General features: G+C 38.4%; 2 protein-coding genes across 4 annotated transcripts in view; one reads left to right on the top strand and one right to left on the bottom strand.

Moving 5' to 3' along the window:
• Positions 1 to 24: 24 nt before the first annotated feature.
• Positions 25 to 9,792, top strand: Trim59 (tripartite motif containing 59). 3 transcript variants are annotated; one of them, XM_005393122.1, is made up of 3 exons: positions 25 to 111; positions 722 to 887; positions 8,234 to 9,792. In XM_005393122.1, exon 3 carries the CDS (start codon positions 8,237 to 8,239, stop codon positions 9,422 to 9,424), a length of 1,188 nt encoding a protein of 395 aa, XP_005393179.1. In that variant the 5' UTR covers positions 25 to 111; positions 722 to 887; positions 8,234 to 8,236; the 3' UTR covers positions 9,425 to 9,792. The 3 variants fall into 3 exon arrangements, with proteins under 3 accessions (XP_005393179.1, XP_013374052.1, XP_005393180.1); XM_013518598.1 differs by lacking the exon at positions 25 to 111 and adding an exon at positions 129 to 260; XM_005393123.2 differs by lacking the exons at positions 25 to 111; positions 722 to 887 and adding an exon at positions 6,425 to 6,522.
• Positions 9,793 to 11,348: 1,556 nt separating this feature from the next.
• Positions 11,349 to 20,608, bottom strand: part of Smc4 (structural maintenance of chromosomes 4) — a gene marked incomplete in the record, with an annotated part of 33,972 nt that continues 24,712 nt past the window's right edge. The window contains 9 exon segments of the mRNA XM_005393119.2: positions 11,349 to 12,475; positions 12,929 to 13,112; positions 13,947 to 14,179; positions 14,305 to 14,487; positions 14,880 to 15,053; positions 15,300 to 15,444; positions 16,402 to 16,591; positions 19,284 to 19,410; positions 20,407 to 20,559. Of these exon segments, the coding sequence (XP_005393176.2) occupies positions 12,323 to 12,475; positions 12,929 to 13,112; positions 13,947 to 14,179; positions 14,305 to 14,487; positions 14,880 to 15,053; positions 15,300 to 15,444; positions 16,402 to 16,591; positions 19,284 to 19,410; positions 20,407 to 20,559 (1,542 nt within the window).

Genomic DNA, 20,608 nt, shown 5'->3' with positions numbered 1-20,608 from the left:
GGTCCGCCCCTTCTGGCCCCGCGGGCCGTCGCTCCGAGCGCGCGGCGCCGTCCTCCGCGCCCCGCCGGGTCCCGCTTCCGAGCCGCGGTTTCGCCTGCTCGCTCCTGCGCGGTGAGTTCCAGCGCGTTTCGCGCCCGGAGGCGGCTCCGAAACTCTTTCAGCATCTTCCGCCGGAGCGCAGGCTGCTCCTCCGGCTGCTTTTGGGAGTCCTGCGGCGTGAGGACGGAGGCGCGCGGGAGTGCGGTTCGCTGGCGTCCCGGGTGGGCGGCGCGGGGCCCCCTCGCTCCCCCAGCCCGGGCCGCGCGCCTGGGAGGCCGGGGCAGGCGTGCGGGCGGCGGAGGTGGGCGTCGTGCCCATTTCACGGATGGGAAGGTTCGGTCCTGAGGTGTTACACTGGCCGAGTCCCTTAGCGCCTTGGTGGCAGAGTTGAGACGGGTGAACGCGCTGGTGAGAATGACTCGCAGCGAAAGGGCTTCCAGCTGCTCGTCTTAACTGCCGTGGGTGCTTCTTGCCTTCCTGTTAAGTTTAAGCACCCTCAAACGACCGTGACCCTTTGGTTCGTGGTCACCGTGTTGGTTAGTGCTGAGAGCTCAAAGGCTACTTCGTGCTGTAAAGAGAGATCTTTTGCGTCCCAAAATTCCTGGGATTTTCAAGATGCAATTAACGCCTCTACTGTAGCTGCGATAACTAAGTACCTCCGCTGCTTTTCTTAAAAACACAGGTGTAGAGGAGGCGGACATCAAAATTAGCGAACTCACGGCCGTTCCTGGGGCGCAAACTACGTCTGAAACATTAAGCAGACAACTCATTTTGGAATGAGAATCTGGAAAAGTTGGAGAAGATAAAGTTTATTCAGTAGTATCCTTATCAGAAGGCCAACAAAAGAGGTAAGTTCTAAGAGATTAACTGAGGATGGAAGAATTGTTTTGTAGATTTTTACAAAGTGTGTGATTTAATCTAGAAGGTGAGATTTTAAAATCTCTGAGAAAAGATGTACGAGATCGGTGGTGTATAGAACTCTAACCATCCGATGGGAAGAGCAGAAAGCAAGCGAGCAGCCCCTCGGTCTGACACGCTCACACCTCAGAGGTAGTCGCTGTTAACTCCTGCGTGTCCTTCCGGAATTGTGCAAGGACTTGTCCAGCTCCACACACATGCACACGGCGTGATTTTGTACATACAGTACGCATGTGCGCGTTACTTTTACTAAAGTTACTTGATATTTTTCTAATATTCATTTATATATTGATTTCACTGATTTTTTTTTTTAAAAGTGAACCAGTAGTTAGGAGAAGATATAGTTTAGTCTGACAAGGTGAAATTTTGATTTTAATGTCAATAATATTGACATTGCCTTTTAAGCAGCTGTTTTGCTGCATGTTTTCCACCAAATATATTTTCACTTTGAAGAGTGCAAAAAAAGCAATCCAAGCCCTAACTTTTCATATTGGTTAAATCTTGTTAATAGATTTTTCTTTTTAGTTTGGGGAAACTGGTTTATGTCAGAGTGAAAGAAAACAGCGCGGGTGGGTAAAGAGTTAAAATCAAATCTGCCGAGGATTTTTTTGTAATTTGCGAGGGTTATCAGTGATGCTTCCATTATTTTTGTATGTGACAAAGGTATTGTAAAAATCTTGTCTAAAGTATGTATATAGATGGTGCAGTGGCATTTCTTACGTTTTGAATTAGACGAAAGGTGTTTTTTTTATCAGGCCCACTACCTAGGTGGTGGTACCACCTCAGTTTTCTCAGACTTACAGCTGACTCACCGGAAGTCCTCACAAATTATTTAGATCTGTAATGGAGTAAATAGAATTTCTTTTCAGAGGTAGTAATAGGTAATGAATATTTTATAGCCAGTCATGTTTAGCGGTGAAAAGCAATAAGGTATTAGTGGATTAAAATTTATTTTTGTTTTTTTTTTTTTTTGGTTTTTCTCCGGTACCGGGAATCGAACTTACAACCTTGCGCTTGCCAGGCAGGCACTTTGCCGCTAAGCTAAATCCCCAGCCCCTAGTGGATTAAAATTTAGAAAATAGTTTAACAGGAGAATGGTAATGATATTTTTGATACTGCTTAATTCTCTGTGTCCTGTAAATGCAGTATCTGTTATCTGATGTGCTAGTCAGCCTCCTTTGTTTTTCCATGCTAAACACAAGAGATTTGTGAAATAATTTATAAGTGGATAATTTAGACTCAGATTTCTTTCTGAGATTTAAAAACAAGCTCAGATTTTTTGGTGACTTTTAAAAAGGAAGCTGGAAGTATTGAACTAAGTCCAATTTTACTTGGGCTTTTAGTATTCAGTAGGGGAAAATACATTTCACATGGGTTACTTTGAATTTACTTTGTTTTGGTGTTTAAAATCAAAGATAATACATTGACTCTTTGTTTTTTACATTGATTGTAAAATTAATTTGGCAGAGGAAAGGCTAGATAATAAGACGGTTGAAACTTTTTAGTTTTTTAAAATTGTATTAAAATATATATACCATACACTTACCATTTAAGCCATTTTTAAAAACTGTATACAGTTCAGTGGAATTATATATAAAAATGACTGTCTTCAGAACTTTTCCATCTTCTCAAACTGAAACTACTCATTAAACAATAACTACATTCTCCTTTCCCACGGGCCCTGGAGCCACTGTTCTCTCTGTGGATCACTTATTTGTGTTTGTACTTTGTGTGTTTTTGCTTTGAATGTGGTTATACATTTTTTTCTCCAGTGACTTAAATGAGTGAATTAATAGATTTTTTTGGTATTGATTTTACCGTATTTCTGGAAAGAACTATTACAGCACTTTTTTTGGTACTGGGGATTGAACCCAGGGCCTTACTCATTAAGCATGTACTCTACCACTGAGCTACATGCCTAGCCCAGGCATGGTAGTTTTCTTTTAATGTACTCCTTGGTTTATTTTTGCCGATCTTGTATTTAGGATTTTACATCGGTGTCCATTTTTGAAATTATCCTACTTTCAGTTTGTATGGGCTTGGTTAGGTGTTAACACTATCTTCACAATGGTTTGCAGACTTCTATATTTGTATGCTGGTTCAGGTGAGCAAGAAATTATTTCCTGAACATTTGAAAGAACTCATGAGAACACCTTGCCTCCCCTCTCCCCCAGGTTTTTTCAGATTAACACTTTTCACAGCAGCAAAATTTTCCTGTAGTTTACTTTACATTCTTGGGTCACTTTTGATAATTGGAATTGACTTAGGGAATAGTTCACTTGTTATGAGTTGTCACATATATTAGTGTACAGCTTTGTAAGGTCCATCTCTAATTTTGTTTTTTTTGTTATTTTCTCAATGCTAACTGTACATGTGTTCTTTTCGTCTCTTTTTAGGGCAGTGTACTAATCCATTGCTGCATAACACGTTATCTCAAGACCTAGTAGCCAGCAGGCAGAGGCCACTGGGTGCCATTTTAGAAGCTGCCTTAAAAAAAAAAAAAAAAAAAAAAAGAAAAGCGGCCTATCACAGGTAGCTAATGTTGTTTACGCAGCCCAGGTTGGCATCTGACTCATGGAGATCTTTCTGCCTCAGCCTCCAGAGTGCTGGGAATACAGTTGTGATCCACCATGCCTGCCCCACCTTTTCTTCCTGAAAGGAGTTCTGGCTGTGTTGCTCAGTCAGTCTTAAACTTAATGGGCTCAAGCATTTTTCCTTTCTCAGCCTCCTAGGTGGCTAGGGTCACAGGTGTATGCCACCATGCCTGGCTCTTTTAGTTGAATCCACTTTTTTTGTTGTTGTTGTTAAATAATGGGAGGTATGGCTTCAACTCTGCCCTGTACAGTTGTTTTTAACTCTATAGTTCTTGCTAAGAATATTTTGTTTCACGTGAATAAAGTACATCTCGATTGGGTTCAGAAATCTCGGAAATCCTTTTTCTTCCCGACCTGTTGCTACATCATCATCTCGCATGCCTCGTTTACGTATGTAGTTTTTGAGATGGGATCTTGCTATGTAGTCCAAGGTGGACTTGAAATAACTCTCTAGGCCAGGCTGGCCTTGAGCGTGTGGTGATCTTCCTGCCTCAGCCTCCCGAGTGCTGGGATTACAGGCCTGTGCCAGCACCCCTGGTTTCTTCCTTGTTTTAGATACGTTCTGGTTGTCTGCTTTTGTGCGACAAGTATCTGCGTGTTTAAGAAGCCTTTTTCATTAAGATGTTTGGCATCCATTTATCCTCCGCCTGGTGTCTCTTCCGCCGAGCAGCCTGGGCGTCCTGACGTGGCTGCCGGTTGCCTGGCTTCTTAGGGGATATATGGAGAAGGCAAAGCATGTGTTCTGCTGGTCGGAGCAGTCACTCGGCCTGCACAGATTTCTGTGGGAACACATTTCATGTCTGGATGAAGTAACAGCCATCTCCCTTCTGAAGAATAGCATATATGGGAGCTAAGTTGTGCCCGTTCCAGTTTTCTTTGGAAATTACAGTCTTCCAGAGGAAATCCTCGTATCATTGTGTTTTTACTTTCCTTTTTTCGTCCTTCTTTTCTGCCTGGATGCTTGTGGGACCGTCTGTCTTTCATCTGTTTACATGGTTTTTTTTTTTTTTTTGAGATGAGCATCTGAGTTGTGCAGGGTGGCCTCAGACTCGTAAACATCAGCTTCTGGAGTAGCTGCGATGACAGGCATGAGCTACTGTGCAGAGCTGCCATTTTATTATATTTTAAATTGCATATAATGATTAAAGTGAACCCACTTGATACGTAATGAAAACCAGAGGACTCCTGGTCTCACTCTGCTTACTCCTGAACCCTGCTCCAAAAGCAATCACTTGCATCTCTTAGCTATGCTTCTGGTATTCACCAACGTATTTCCGTACGTTCTGCCTTTTTCATTTGAAACTGCTGGCTTTCTCAGAAGGGAAGGCTGTGATTTCAGGAACTGTTCTCTTCCTTACCCCTCCCCCTCATGTCACTTCCTCACTGTATACACATCAGTACCCTATGGGATACTTACAATGTTACCATGACAAACAGGCCATATGACATACTGTGGTATTCGTTGTCTTTTCCTGACTCTTCCTTCTTTCCTAGTTTTCTCCCTCAATGTTTAGGCACACGAAGTATTCTGTCGTTTCATTTATCTATCTAAAGACACCTGTTCTGGCCATGCTGGTGGCACACGCCTAGAATCCCAGCACTCGGAGGGTGAGGCAGCAGGATAGCAAATTGGAGCCCAGCCTAGGCAATTCACTGATTTAGGAAAACTCTGCCTAAAAACTAAAGAAGTAAATAATTAGTGCTAGCTCAGTGCCAATGCCTTGAATTCAATCCTTAGTTCTAGAAACAAAACAAAAATAGCCCTACCTGCTCTCTCGGTCTGTATAGTTGTCCTGAACTTCTATTTTCCTGTTACCCTTTTTCCCCCCTTGTAGTAGCTTCAGGAAGAGTTGGGGTTCTCTGAGAGCTTTCATGTCAAACGATGCATCAACGTGGACCACCCGGGGGGATAGAATTCTGTGTCCCACTTAAGGAAATCTTTTCTTCTCCCCCTTGGAGTATTGAAGGCATTGCTTCATTATCTTCTAGTTTCCAGGGTTGTTACTGATGTTTTTATCATTTGGGTATTTATATACAGCTTAGCTAAATCTAAGATGTTCGTCCTAAAAAGTACATGTAGCTAAAGTGTTTTCCTTTTTTCTCTTCAAGAACCTAGGTGGGTCATAGAAAATTTTTGGTGCATAAAGTTTCATACTGATTTCAGAAAAAACCCCTAAACACGATCGCCACCTATATTCTTGTATGTTTTCAGGCAACAACCGGTTACAGTTTGTGTTTGGGGTCTAAAGCAAGCTGTGCTTTGGGCTCCTAGCAGGATGCTCAGAGAAGTCTGTCCCCTAACTCATTACCAAGTAGACTAGGGCCAAGTTAGTTTCTCTTTCATTGGCTAGTTTTGCTGCTTGCACATGAAAACGTTCTAATAATCTAGGTTTAATGCCCATTGTTTAAATTTTAGTTCTTGCAAAACGCTATTTTATTTATCCCTTTATTGTACATTACGACCTCACCAAAACGCGTTTGGCTGTGGGGGCTGGTTGTGACTTCAGAGCCGTGTGCAGGTGCTGGGGAAGGCTGTGAAGGCCTTCCAGCGTGCGTTCACGCGAACCTGTGCGCTGTGCCGTGACTGGTGTCTTCTGCACTGCTGCCCCGTTAGTTTCCTGGAAAGCTTCATAGTTCAAGCTTAGTTTCTTTCTGTATAACACAACTTGGCTCATTGGGGACCTGAACACTGTCAGTTTAAAATGGATTATTTTCTGATACAGCTTTTCCTAAGAAAAGCAGAGATTTTGCTACATATGAAAAAGTTAAAAACTAATGTCTGTTAACATTGATCTTGGCCCAGGCAAGGTGGTGCATGCCTGTAATCCCAGCACTTGGGAGGCTGAGGCAGGAGGATCGTTGCAAGTTTGAGACCAGCCTGGGCTACATAGTGAGCTCAAGGCCAGCCTGAACTGCATAGCAAGACCGTCTCAAAGACAAAAACCCCCACAAGGCAGCTTTTCATTCAGCGGTAAGTCTGAATACCTGTGTTAAGTTCTGAGCTCAGCCTATATAAGTATCTCATTCACAGTTTCTGCCCTGAAAGGAGGCTGACATTCTAATAGATACACAATGTTACAGCATTCTTATAACTAAAAGTGTTAGGAAAAGTGAAGTGTTCGATGAGAATGTCAGAGTAACTAGAAGAGGCCAGGTTTATGTAAAGACTTGAAGGAGAGAATAGTGTGGCAGTTGCTTAAGATGAACTTCAGCTAAGTCTAAGGAGATTTTATATTTACTAAAAGTGCAGTTATTTTAGATGTTTTCACAAACTTCATTTTTCAGACAGGGTCTCACTATGTAGTCCAGGCTGGCCTTGAACTCTCTAGGTAGTCAAGACTGGCCTTGAACTCATGGAGTGTCCTCCTGCCTTAGTCTCCCAGAGTGCTGGGAGTACACGTGTGTGCCACCATGCCTGGCTTAAAAGGTTTTATAAGATCTGCTAACTTCGTATTTTACATGGATGGCACTTGTTTTATTTTTCTTCCTTTTGGTTTAAGGTTCTTGTAGCAGTGGTTTAGCTTGGTTTCTCTGTCAGCAGTCCTGAGGACTGTGGCTTTCACGCAGCATGTGTACAAAGGAAAGCGTGAGAAGTGGTGGGTTCCTGGTACGGGGCGGGCCGGGGGAAGGTGGTAGGGTACAAAACTGTCACTTTTGGAAATAGTAGATTGCAGAGATGTTGTGTTTATCAGGGTGAAGATTCTCAACTATCATTTGTCTTAAGACACATTTTAATGAAAGATGACTAGTGGTGTCTATCCTCTACCCTTTACCATCACAGCTCTAGTTCATTTAAAAATTCAGTACTTCAGAAGCACCATAATCAGTCCTTCATCTTTCAAACAGACTTTGATTGCAAGGATTGTTCTGAATAAGCGTTCCCTTCCAAACTTTCATGCTAAAGCTACTGCTTTAAAAAATTACATGATGGGGCTGGGAATGTAGCTCCCATAAAGCACTTGCTTAGCGTATGTGAGGCCTTGAGTTCTATCCAGCACACCTACCAAAAAATTACCTCATGCTGATCCTGGTCTTTAAACTTATCTGTCTGGATTGAGGCAGCTAAGAAATTCATTGTTAGTTTCTACAAAAATATATACTTCTAACCATGATCAAGCCAGCTGGGACCATGTTTCCTTTTGCATTAAGGGGTAAATTTTATTAAGCCTAATTTGTAATATTTTTGTAATAGAAATGTTTGGTCTTACCTGTTCATTCCATGTGGTTCTGATTTTAACATCTTAGTGTAGAAAGCTGCATATAGTAGTCAGAATTAAGTAGACTTCACTACATTTAAAATTTAGTTTTCATTATGTAGAAACAAATTAGAAGTATTTTATTACGAATTGGAACTTTAGATGAATTTTGTTCCAAAGCAAGCTCTTGAGGATTACCTATTTTATATATTGGAAATTGAATTACTAAGAAAGTTTCATTTTGAAAATCTTAGTAAATAGTTGTCCTTTTAAATGACAGTTGAGGGGGCTGGGGCTTTAGCTCAGCGGCAAAGCGCCTGCCTGGCAAGCGTAAGGTCGTGAGTTCGGTTCCCGGTACCGGAGAAAAACCAAAAAAAAAAAAAAAAAAAAAAGACAATCGATCAATGATTTGGAGATTAATGACTAAAACTATAAAACATGTGCGGATGGACTTGTTATATGTAGACTTTGCTTTTTTTTTGACAGGAAATGCACAACTTTGAGGACGAGTTAATGTGTCCCATTTGTTACAGTATTTTTGAAGATCCTCGTATACTACCATGCTCTCATACATTTTGTAGAAGTTGTTTGGAAAACGTTCTTCAGGCATCTGGTAATTTTTATATTTGGAGACCTTTAAGAATTCCACTCAAGTGTCCTAACTGCAGAAGTATTATTGAAATTGCTCCAACTGGTATTGAATCTTTACCTGTTAATTTTGCATTAAGGGCTATTATTGAAAAGTACCAGCAAGAAGACCATCCAGATGTTGTTTTCTGCCCTGAACATTCTAGGCAACCATTAAATGTTTATTGTCTACTAGATAAAAAACTAGTTTGTGGTCACTGCCTTACTGTAGGTCAACATCATGGTCATCCTATAGATGACCTTCAGAGTGCCTATTTGAAAAAAAAAGACACACCTCAGAAACTGCTCAAACAGTTAACTGACACACATTGGACAGATATTACTAATCTTATTGAAAAGCTAGAACAACAAAAGTCTCATTCTCAGGAAATGATCCAGGGTGATAAAGAAGTTGTTCTCCAGTATTTTGAGGAGCTTACTGCTACATTAGAACAACAAAAAAAAATTTTCTTAACAGCTCTCTGTGATGTTGGCAATCTGTTAAATCAAGAATATACTCCACATATTGAAAGGATGAAAGAAATAAGAGAACAGCAGCTTGAATTAATGACAATGACAACATCTTTACAAGAAGAGTCTCCACTTAAATTTCTTGAAAAAATTGATAACATCTGCCAGCGTGTGCAGATCTTGGAACAAAGACCACTTCCCGAGGTCCGACCTCTTGAAATTTATCCTCGAGTAAGCCAAGTATTGAAAGAATGGAGCAGAACAGAAATTGGAGAAATTAAGCAAGCTCTCATTCCTGAAATGAAAATTTCTTCAATACGGATGCCACCTTCCTGCCCTGATAAAGATAAAAAAGTTGAGTTTTTTCAAATTTTAAGCTTTTCAGTGTTATTACTGTTGGCATTCTGTTTCTACCAGTACATAGTAACCTTCTTACATGAAGTACCTTCAGTATGTTTTTCTGAAGTCTTTTTGTCTGTTTACCAGAGTTTATCTAGCAATTTGCCTGATTTAAAAGGCATACTATGTCACACACTATATTTGTTAAAAGAATTCGTGGGGAAAATAATTTCTCTTTGAAAATTTGCATTGTTAAACAGGCTTATTCTGTACAGCAGAGGCTAACTATTGCTACTGGAGAAACAGGAGGTAGCATAAACAGTAAACTAAACTTTGGTAGAGTTCCAGCAAATTCAGAAATGTTAAACCTCTTATGCTTCTGTTGGAGACAGTGCATCAGTTAATGAGACTACGAAACATTCAGATCATTAGATACTGGTAATCATTAGTGGTTGGTTTGAATATTAATATTGTGCCATTTGTATTGGTTTAATGTTGACTTAATGCTGCTCAAACATTTTACTGCTGTTCTTTTACTACTAAGTCAATGGTCGGCTATTCATGTATCTGTATAGTGTTTTAGAGTAAAAGATGGAAAAATGCTCCAAGTGCATGTCTTTATTTGGATGTGGCCTGAAGCTTTTGAGTGCATGAATAGAGATGATAAAGACAGGCTTAAAAACCCAACCAAATCCTAAGTGATAAAAGACAGCTTAAAGACCTTTTTGATCAAATGTAACTATATATATTTAATGTTTTCGACGGATTTAAGAACTCTAAAATGTTCAGCAGCGTTCATTGCAGGGGTTGGGGGCATCCATGCATGTAACCCCAGCACTTTGGAGGCTAAGGCAGGAGGATTGTTAACATGAGCCCGTCTCAAGAGAGCAAAGTAAAACTACTGAGTTTGGATAATCTTGACAATTTCTAATACTTACGTTTTCATAAATTTAAGATTGCATTTGGGAGCTTTAGTAGGACACTTTAGGAGGACAGAATGATGTTGGTGACACATTTCATTCTCAACAGATTTTTCACGGCATCATTTTGTAAAACTGTATCTTAGAACAGTCTTTAAGTTTTCCTGCCACGTACTTCCTATGCTTGTGCAAAAGTACCAACAACTAGCTTGTTTAGTCAGAGCTCTTCAATTCCCTTTGCAGGGATTGGCATTATGAGGTCTGCAACAGTACTTCTGGCCCATCGTCAGTCACATCTTAAGCACAAACAGATTTGTTTTCCAAAAATCCGAGACAAGCTGCTTTTGGAGCTCTATTTCTAGGAGCCTTTCCTTCAGTGACTTCGCAGGTCAGCTCAGGGAATACGCCTGGCCTTGCCGTGTGAGCATACGAAGTTCTAATGCATGTGTGTTTATAAACTAGTTCTAAAATACTCCAAAGGTCTTGTTTGCTAAGAATAAGCCTTCGCACTTAAGATGATGGCACGAGGACACTTTATGATGGGAATCAGCCTACCCTAACAATCACTGTGCAGTCAGAAAGCCAGTGTAATGGAGGTGAGGCGAGACAGGACAGAACTCTACACAGTGTGATTCTTTGAAATTTTAGTCACACCACGAAAGTCTTAAACATTAGTAGGCAATAAAATGTTAAGCTATTATGCGTCATGCACTTAACCTTGTACTTCTGAATTATGAAAGCTATATAGCTACCATGTAGGAGAATTGGCCCACTTTTCAGAGTTCATGGTCAGAGAACTCGAGGCCAACCAACCAAGTTTGTTAGCAAAGTAAGGCTTCTAATCTGTACAACTTATAGCTAGAAATCAGAAGTATGTAAGACCAGTTTAGGCTTGAGGTATTTGGTAACTTAATGGGTGCTCAAAGAGCAGTAGTTTTGGAAATTTTGTATGAATCTGGATATTTTCTCCTTAAAAAATTAGTACTGAGATGTTGCACTGGTTAAAAAAATTTCACTTCTCACCAATAAAAAAAAGCACTAATATATAGCATTTTCTATTTTCCCCTTCAATACCTGAGTTTCAGATCTTCCTTTAAGTTCATTCTACCTGTGTTCACATTTTAATGGCTTTATTATGATAAAAAATGTCAGGTTTTTGATATCTAAATAAGTCTTCTGAATAATGAAACAATTTTAAATCCTGAAGGTAAACACCCAGAAATTAAATAGCTAGGGCAAAGATGTTTGATTCAATCAAGTGGTTGTTGACTCATTTTCAGTAGCATAATATTCCTGAGCCAATATAATCAAAATCTTGACAACTTGGCAGTCATTCATGGTATCTCACATTCCACTTATTACTATATTCACTCTTACGAGATAATGGCCTAGTTACACTCAAACATTGTTTTTACATTCTTTTGCAACAAATTTTAAATAGACAAAGCACATCAAGTTTTTAAGTACCTATGTTTAAATTCTTATAAATTAAGAATGCCTGTTTACAAAACAAGGTTCTCATTATTTGGGTAATATGATTGTCAAAGTTAGTAAACCAAGTGGAATGCCTTAAAATTTTACCCAAGATGATTTTAGCAGATTTTTCCAGCGTAGGTCGAATGTCCACTGAAGGTATATTGAGCAACAGGATCTAGTTTTGGAACTTTATCTCAACAAACTGGTAATACCTTGGAACAGTGGGCAAGTCATCTGACCCTATAGGAATCTGGTTTTTCTTAATAGTCTCACAAAACACTCATCCTGCTGGGTATGACAGCATATACGTGTAATCCCAGCACTGAAGAGGCTGAAGCAGGAAGATCACCACAAACTTGAGGCTAGCCTGAACTACACAGTGAAATGAAACCCTGTCTCAAAAATCCCCCTTTCATTCTTATCATCTACAAACAGGTATACAAGAAAAAAAACAATAAAACAAAACCAGGGGGTACCCACTGAGGAGTGAACCCAGGGCCCTCAGTTGATTCCCAGTCCCTTTTTGAGACAGTATCCTGATAAATTACAAAACTGCCCAGCTTGGGCTAAATCTACAATCTTCCTGCCTTAGAGAACATTGTTTTAGACATTGTAACATGATTCTTAACATCATAAAAGTTTTGTCATCATTCAGAATATGTATTTTATACAGGTCATAATTCTTAGAAACCAGTAATACACCAAGTCTATGCCAATTCAACTTGAATCTTCAGTATAAAATTCAACAAAGTTCTTTAGATGCAATTTCTTTTGGGTTTACTGCAACACTCTTTGTTATATTGTATGTCTTGTAAATTCCAATAAGTCTATCAGAAATCTCAAACATATTATTTCGAAGGGAAATTATTATGAACTGGGCATTTTTTGTTTGTTCCTAAAGAAAGAAAAAAAAGGAATATTAAATAACAAGTAAATCATATAAACATTTAAGCCTTAGTTCCCTCAAATATTTCTTGGGCAGTAAGTTCAGTATTACTTAGGTAATTAACATGTACAGGAATGATAGTACAGGTCATAAAACAATACTTAAGAGGAATCTGGGTATTTTTTGAAGCATTACTGCCTATACATCTAGGGGAACACATTTAGGAAGACGATTTGGGATTCTAGCTGGTACTCTGTTAATCTGGGTTAACAATTTACATTTTACTCATCCAAAATGAATGGTACAAATAAGGATTTGGTTGCTGGATAGCAGAAGACTTAGAGTTAGGGAACACAGAAAAAAGCTTAATAGTAAACAACAAAACAAAACTCAATTCCACATAGAATATTAAAGGAAACCATAAAATTTCTAGAATAAAAAAACCCATACACGATTACTTACATAGATATAAAATGCAACAATGGACACATTTTTAAAATCAAGGGCTGCGTCAATCTCATCCATGAAGTAAAGAGGAGTAGGTTTATAGTGGTGAAGAGCAAATACTAAAGCCAGGGAACTAAGTGTTTTCTCCCCTCCTGAAAGATTGAAGATCTTCTTCCAACTTTTCTTAGGTGGTCTAACACTGCAATAATTATGAAAATCGTAGTCAACTTACTAGTAAAGCTAAAGTTAAGGCTTTATGTTGGGTATACCTATAATCCCTGTTGCTCAGGATGATGAGAGAGAAGGATCATCAAGCCTCAGGTTGGCCGGGGTACCTTACCCAGAACCTTGCCTCAAGATTCCATTTAAAAAAGGGGCTGTGCTCAGGGAAGAGCATCTGCTTCACCTGCCTGAGACCCTGGATTTAATCTATTCTACAGGAGGGTGGCAAAGTCATGATTTTTTTTTTTTTTGGATTCAGCAACATACACCCAGTCATTGTTATTTTATTTAAAACAAAAATTTTGGGAGAGTTTCAATCTCATCAAATTGGTGATGGGCTTGTGATCCTCCTGCCTTAGCCTCTCAAGAGTGCTGGGATTAGAAGGTGTGTACCACCATGCCTGGCTAAGACTCCACAACTTGTTTTCTACAGTTGAGTTCCACTACCCTTCCTTCTTGCGAATCTAATTGGCTTTTCACAAATACGAACTTTAAAATTTTATCCAGTAAAATTTTTTAATCCTGACATTAGACTGGAAAGATCTGAAAATTTACAAATTAGGTTGTAAAGATTAAATATTTGTTTTTCCATAATTTATACTGTGAGCTGCCAGTGTAAACAAATTAGTATTTATCATCCAATAAAACAAGCTGTCAATCTTGCCTTCACATCTCACTGTTTTTGGGTGGGTGGGGGAGTACAGGGATTAACTCAGGCAGTGGCTGCACCACTGAGCTAACGGCCCAGCCCACCCTGACATCTCATTGTCACCAAATAATTAAAGATGAGTATTCAAAACTCCATACAAACCTGAACATGATTCCTTCTGAGAAAGGATCCAAGCTGTCTACCAGCTCCAGTTCAGCATCCCCTCCCAAAGTAAGCATTTGGTAATTTTCCTTTAATTTACTTGTTATTATAGAAAAACCAGCCATGAATTCATTAAGCCTCTGTTTTCGAAGATCTTCATAGGCCTGTCTAAAATTATCTCTTTCAGAAGTAATTTTATCCAACTCTGCAACCCGCTGCAAATATAATTCTTCCTGTGAAAAGATTTGAATCTCTTTAGATAGGAGATGGAAATTAATACTGCTCATTATATAAAAGTAAAGGTCATAATGTAGGCTAAGAACTAAAAATTTGTAACACTTAAAGAATTCATTCATACTTTCTTTTTATACTCTGCAATGGCACCAAGGTTTGGTTTCATTTCATGGCACTGTGCTTCCAAAAGTGCAATTTGATTTGTTATAGAATCTGGACTCTTGATTGTTTCAAGATCTTCTGGGCTTAGAACAGAAACTTGTTCAACAGGATTATCTTCTATAGGATGAAGTGCTATTTTTGAAATCTATAAAAGAAAGCACAGTAATAAAATTCTTTTTTAAAAAGCATGAAAAATCACATAGTTATGAAAACAACAGGAATTATGACAAATCAACTCTCCTCAAAAGCTTTCAACAGATACAGTTGTTCCGTAGGAAGTGTTCATGTAATCTTTCCTTAAACCTCCAGATCAGCTCTGGGGTGAAAATGTAGTTGCACAACTGTCACCAGTACTGAGACTTTTTTCTGTATATAATAAGTACTATTTATTGCCCACTGTACTCCTGAGACGTGATTACAGTATACTCTCTCATGGAATTAAGAATCCCAACATACCTCCAAGGGCAAAAACCCCACATCCTTTTCATAGAAGATACAGGAATAAAGTTAAACTTGCTTAAATGATAGCAATCTCACCTCTTTTCGCCAATATTTTATTTTAGAATTATGCTCAGCAATGTGACCATCTATTTGTTCAAGTTTCAACTTAATACTAAGTGCATCTTTTTGAAGGGCATGTTCATTATCTTGAATAACTTTTAGTTCTTGGAGCAGATTACGATGTTCTTTCTGGATCTCTGGTAAGGACTCCTAAAAACCAAGAAGAACTGATACGTACAGGATCTTCCCAAACAGAATAGGCATTTTCACATCAGAAAGGAGAAGTCAGCAATCTCTCCCCACATCCTTTCCATTTAAAATTTAAAAAAGTTAACAAAGTAACTATATGTTGTACAAAAGTTAAAATTTCACTTTCTTTAAGCCCTGAGATGGTATATCCAACTTTTAAAAATTGCTTCAAACATCACTCCCTTCCCTTTTACTATGAAATATTACCGTTGCAGTGTTTGTATTTTTTATGACGTCTGCTGCTTTGTCCTCAAGACTTCTTAGTTCTGCTGTTAAGTCATTTACTTCTTTCTCAGTATCTTTTATTTCTTTCTCTGTGCGAAACACAGAGTCTTGAGCCTTTTTCAGGTTTCTAAAGCAAAAGGACATTACAAATGTAATGATGTGATACTGTTTTGGAGATCTACCAAGAACTTTTCATGATAGCTAATGTGAAATTTTTTTCCTCATAGATTCTTTATGATTACTAAAACAACCTTGAATTGGTTTTTATATATTATACAAATACTCGTGGGATGATTTGTGTATTAAACTCACTATAAAGCAATGAAATATTCTTATACAAACTTTAAAGTATCATCCAACTTTAGATGCAAAATTATCCACTAAATTATTAAATTCTTTTGTCATTTCCCATCAGATTAGAGATTTTTGAAGATTTTTAAAGCATACTTCTAATATAAGCAAGCGGCTTAGTCATTGTCTTTGAGCAAAAAACAATGGAGTAACTAGATAATCAATAATGAAATGAAACAGTTTCCTGTGTTTTATATATATAGCTAGCTTTAATTACAAATACTGTAGAAAATTAAGCATGACGAATGGATAAACTTGTTCTTTTGGTGAGATGGAACAATGCAATTTTCTAATTAAAATTTTAAGATACTGGAGTACAGTTTACTGGTAGAGCTCCTGCCTCACATGCATGAGGCATGTGAGAGACTACATACAAAAAAGTTACTGAGACAATTTTGCTAAAGATTCTATTCTTAACTACCTTTTAAGCACTAGATCTATTCAAATTACATACATGTCTCCAGACAAGACTCTGACGTCTGTGTGCTCGAAACTGCAGAGTTATATAATTTTACTCTGCCATGGCTTACCTGTTTACCACTTCTAAAAAACTGGCCACAATAAATGTTCATTCTAAGTTTGCCCTTACTAAAGTCCTGTTAAGTAATAACATGTCAGATAGGTTTAATAAGTAACAGTAAGAGAAACAGTTAATGGAACATTAAATTTAAATATTAACTCCCTTTGCAATGTGAGGAGAGGAAGACTGGTTAGGGAAGTATGGATATTTTACCTGTCAGCAGTCTTGATTGCTACTTGGGCTTTAGTAATAGCAGAAGCACATTCATCTAGCTGCTTATTTATTTTATCAAGTTTGTCTTGCTGGGCCTTGAGTTTATGGTTATTGATTTCCAGGATGATATTGTGTAACCGTTTAACCTCAGCTTCTACTTTACCAGCTTTCTCAGCCACACCATCATATTCTGCAAAGAAGAAAAAATAACTTAATTCATGTTTCTATGCCAATGAGCATCGTTTTGTTAGATGGAAATTTCTTTAATCACTTAACCTGACATAATACACTTTTAGGTATTAGGAAAAAGTACAATTAAAAAACCAGAACCCTATGTCAAAACAGTATCATAACAACACATAATGTTAAAAACCTCTTGCTCAACATTTGATTTCTATGGCTTCATCCTTCAGGCTCTTTTCAAACACTTTTTCTTACAGATGTTTCACTGACTTGCTGGTTTCACGGTTGTCAGCCTTAAACTATTATGCCTGAGTCTATTAACTTGCTCATGGTGAAGAAATTGTGGCTACTTTCTTCTTACCCAACTTAGTTTCTCACATGTTGTAACAGCGAAGGACAAGATAAACTGGTGTTTCGTCCCTGTGATAACAGGTAAACATTTCCCAGATTCTTGTGTAGATGGGGTTTAGACATAATTTAAGTCTATTCATACTGACCTGCATAATCTGGAAGGGCACGTTTCTGCTGGCAAGTAGTCTAGAAAAGTCTAGATTTTCTGTGATGGCATGAGAAGATCTGGTGGCCAGTCAGTATCTCTGGGAGTACTGATTATAGGCTGTGAAGTTAACTTTGATGATGTGGAATGTTAGGTGCAGTGTGCTTCTGCTGTAGGTATGTATGCAGTGACATCTTCCCAATTTGAGAGATTACTATCTAAATGCGGAACAGGTAATACTTCTTTTGATTGTTCTACAAAGGTTCTCTGGAAATTATTCCTGAATGTTTAAGCTAGGAACTCTTGTGTAAACATTCTAATACAGTAACCTGTTACACTTTTACTATACAAATTCTACGTATACTAGTGAGCGTGGATTATGTTCTCTATAGCTGAATTCTAGTCACCATTCAATAAGGAAGGATGGGGAGATGGTAGAAAGGTGGAGAATTCAAGCTGTCAAGAATATCTATGCTTAGAAAGGCAAGCAGAAATGCTGACTGGAATAGAGTAGCACGAAGCTCCCCTATGGGTACTTGGACATTTGGTACAGGAAGAGCTAAGTAGACCTGGTGAGATAAAAGGGTGGGATAGATTTAACTATTTCTTTCCTTTCCTTATCTCTCCTCCTAAGCAGGTGTTAGAATTTCAAAATCTCCTAAGTATCTTCTCATTTTGTTTATCTTTTTGTGCTACACTGAAGAACACAGCCTGATCTTGCAGCCCATCTATTACGTTTAATTCCAGCATCTCTATTTCTTATAATTCTGACACTACTATTTGGTTCTTAAAAAAAACAAACTTGCTTTTTGGGGGATTCTTTATCTTCCTGAGGATGTAATATGTACATATTTAGTAGTCCTATATACATTGCTAACACTTGCAATTACTTTGTTTTTGGTCTTTTTGAGACAGGGTCTCACTATGCAGTTCAGACAGCCTTGAACTCGCAACGATCCTCCTGCCTCCGCCCTCGCCTCCCCGCAAGTGCTGGGATTACAGGCGTGCGCCACCACGCCTGGCTCCAGCAGTTGCTTTTTATACGTCTAACTTACTGCATTTGTGCATTTGCCAAGGAAACTACCTTGTTCACACTGATGATGATCTCTGTGGTTAAAATTTCCTTAGGCTGCCGGTCTGCTTGGCTCACTTAGAGAGAGCAGCAGATGCTGTTGCAGCCAGCAGAACCATGCTGACAGCAACTAAGGGGCTGAGGCAGGTGTGCAACTACGAAGGCTCATATTCTTGACTAGCTTCCCCAGCCCTAAGTGGTTTTTTTCCTTTTCTTTTTTGCAGTGCAGATAGAACCCAGGCCCTTGCACATGCGAGGCAAACAATGTACCAATGGAGTCAATTTCTAGCCTCATCCCAGGTTTTTTAGGGCATGTTCCCTCTTGTTTCCAAGGACTCAATATGGGGTCCTTTCTACAGTAGTATGTTAGAAGTAGACACTACCATGTATGCAATCATTTATCTTAAAATGTTCATTTAGATATGATTTATTAAAGCTATACTTACATGTTCAGGTGTTAAAAAACTATTATCCATCATCTCTTGTCTGAATTAGTGCAATAATACACCCAATCTCTGTTCTCACCTTTTTTCTCTTTATTCTCTAAGCTGGAGCCAGGGAGATACACTTACAATCTAAATTACCAAGTATCTAGTCTTCAGTTTATGCTTACAGAAATAGGTCCTCCATAGCAGACATTCATGGAGTTTACTGGCAGTAACCAGTAGTTTCTATAAGAGATATGCAGAACTAAAGGAGTATCATTTGGTTGTGTGTGCAAATCATTTATTTCCTACGTGCTCTTCGAGTAGTTTCTCTAAATTCTCATTTTTCTAAATCTGTAAAATAACTACTATAACAAAAGAGTTTTGTGAGTATTAGGACTGAAGTACGCTAAGTATGAAGTTAAGAGCCAGGGCTCTAGAATGAGACCACATCGCTGATTCCTACACCACCAACATGCCGTGTGCCCTTTGGCAAATGACATCAGCCACTGGCTGCCTCGGTTTCCTTGTGAGATGAGGTTATGGAGAATGCTGTACAGGCTTGAGAAGTAAATAGCAACAAACTATAAAGCAGTGCAGTGATTTGCACATCACTGAGACGTAAATTGTTATTCTGTAAACTGCTATCTTAAGCACTGTAAACTTTATCTTTGACAATGTGAAAAGTCTGTGTCTTTAAACATACCTGCTTTGAAAGCACTGACATTTTCTTCCAACAATTTCTGCTTTTTTTGGTCAGGGGCTGTGGCAAGTACATTAGTTTCAAGTTCCTTAACTTGTATATTCAAATAGTCTTCTTGCTCTGATAAACGCTAAAAATGTTTTAACATTTAAGACTAATATGTTAACACATTTTTAAAACAAGTACTTAAAATCTTTAGAAAATATGCTAACAAGAAAAGGGCAAAGACATGAATACATAGATAATGAAAATGGCCCCAAACACAAAATAATAAGACTAGTTCAAATGCCATTTTGTAGTTTAGAAAGCAGCAAACTTATATATACTTCAGACTACCTAGTACATTTAAAGACCTGGAAAAGTATTTGTACATGCTGTTTCATGAATTAGAATCCACTGTGAAGACAATCTGTCATCATACAACAAAGCCTTACACACTGCACTACACACTGTAAAATGCTTATAATTCATCTTAGAAAATGACTGGATGGATATGTACACAGTACTCCAAGGATATTTTCAACTGTGGCAATGTACAAAGTAATACAGAAAAACATCAAAAAGTGGTGTACATAAATGCTTGAGAACAGCTAAAAAACAAAGATAATTTATACTGGCTTGGAAAGAAAGCCAGAATTTATTAAGTGAAGAAAAGTTAGCATGGTACGATATTAAATGTATGATCTGTTCTCTTTACATAAACATATCCACCAGATATGTAACAAATATGCAAACTTCACATTTTAAAAGCTGAGGAATATACACCAAAATTGGAAGCAGTCACCTGGATATTTTCTGAAACTTAAGAAAAAATGATGGGCATACACTACTTTTACCTAATAAAGAAAACATTCCATTCCGAAAAGAGTAAAATACACTGTAACCTATGTAACTTAACTGCTAAGGGAGGTCACATTCTATGGAGTATCAGTGAAAATCGGAACGGCTGAAGAGCAATATTGTGACGAGATTACTTACTAGGACTCGGAAAGAAAATCACCTCTTACAGTTTAAAATTGGGAGTGAACATCAAAACGGTTCAGCCAGACTGCTGCTAAATCCTAAGTTTCTGCTAACACACACACACACACACACACACACACACACGCGCGTGCGCGCGCAGTACCTGGATGCTGGCTGTGAATTTCTCTAGTGTACTCTTCATTTCTCGATCATTATGTCGTAACTTAAGTACTGCTTCTTCAAGTTGTACTTTCCGTTCTTGGATTTGCACTGCTTTCTTAGAATCTCTTTCCAACTGTGATTCCATTTTATTTACCTACAAAGACACACGAGTCAAGTGTAATTTCAGATTTTTTTTTTTTTTT

Source organism: Chinchilla lanigera, unplaced genomic scaffold (assembly GCF_000276665.1).
Source record: "Chinchilla lanigera isolate Chin_1 unplaced genomic scaffold, ChiLan1.0 scaffold00047, whole genome shotgun sequence".
Classification (NCBI taxonomy): domain Eukaryota; kingdom Metazoa; phylum Chordata; class Mammalia; order Rodentia; family Chinchillidae; genus Chinchilla; species Chinchilla lanigera.
Note: the sequence above shows the minus strand (reverse complement) of the source record. Positions and strands in the feature narration are given on the sequence as shown.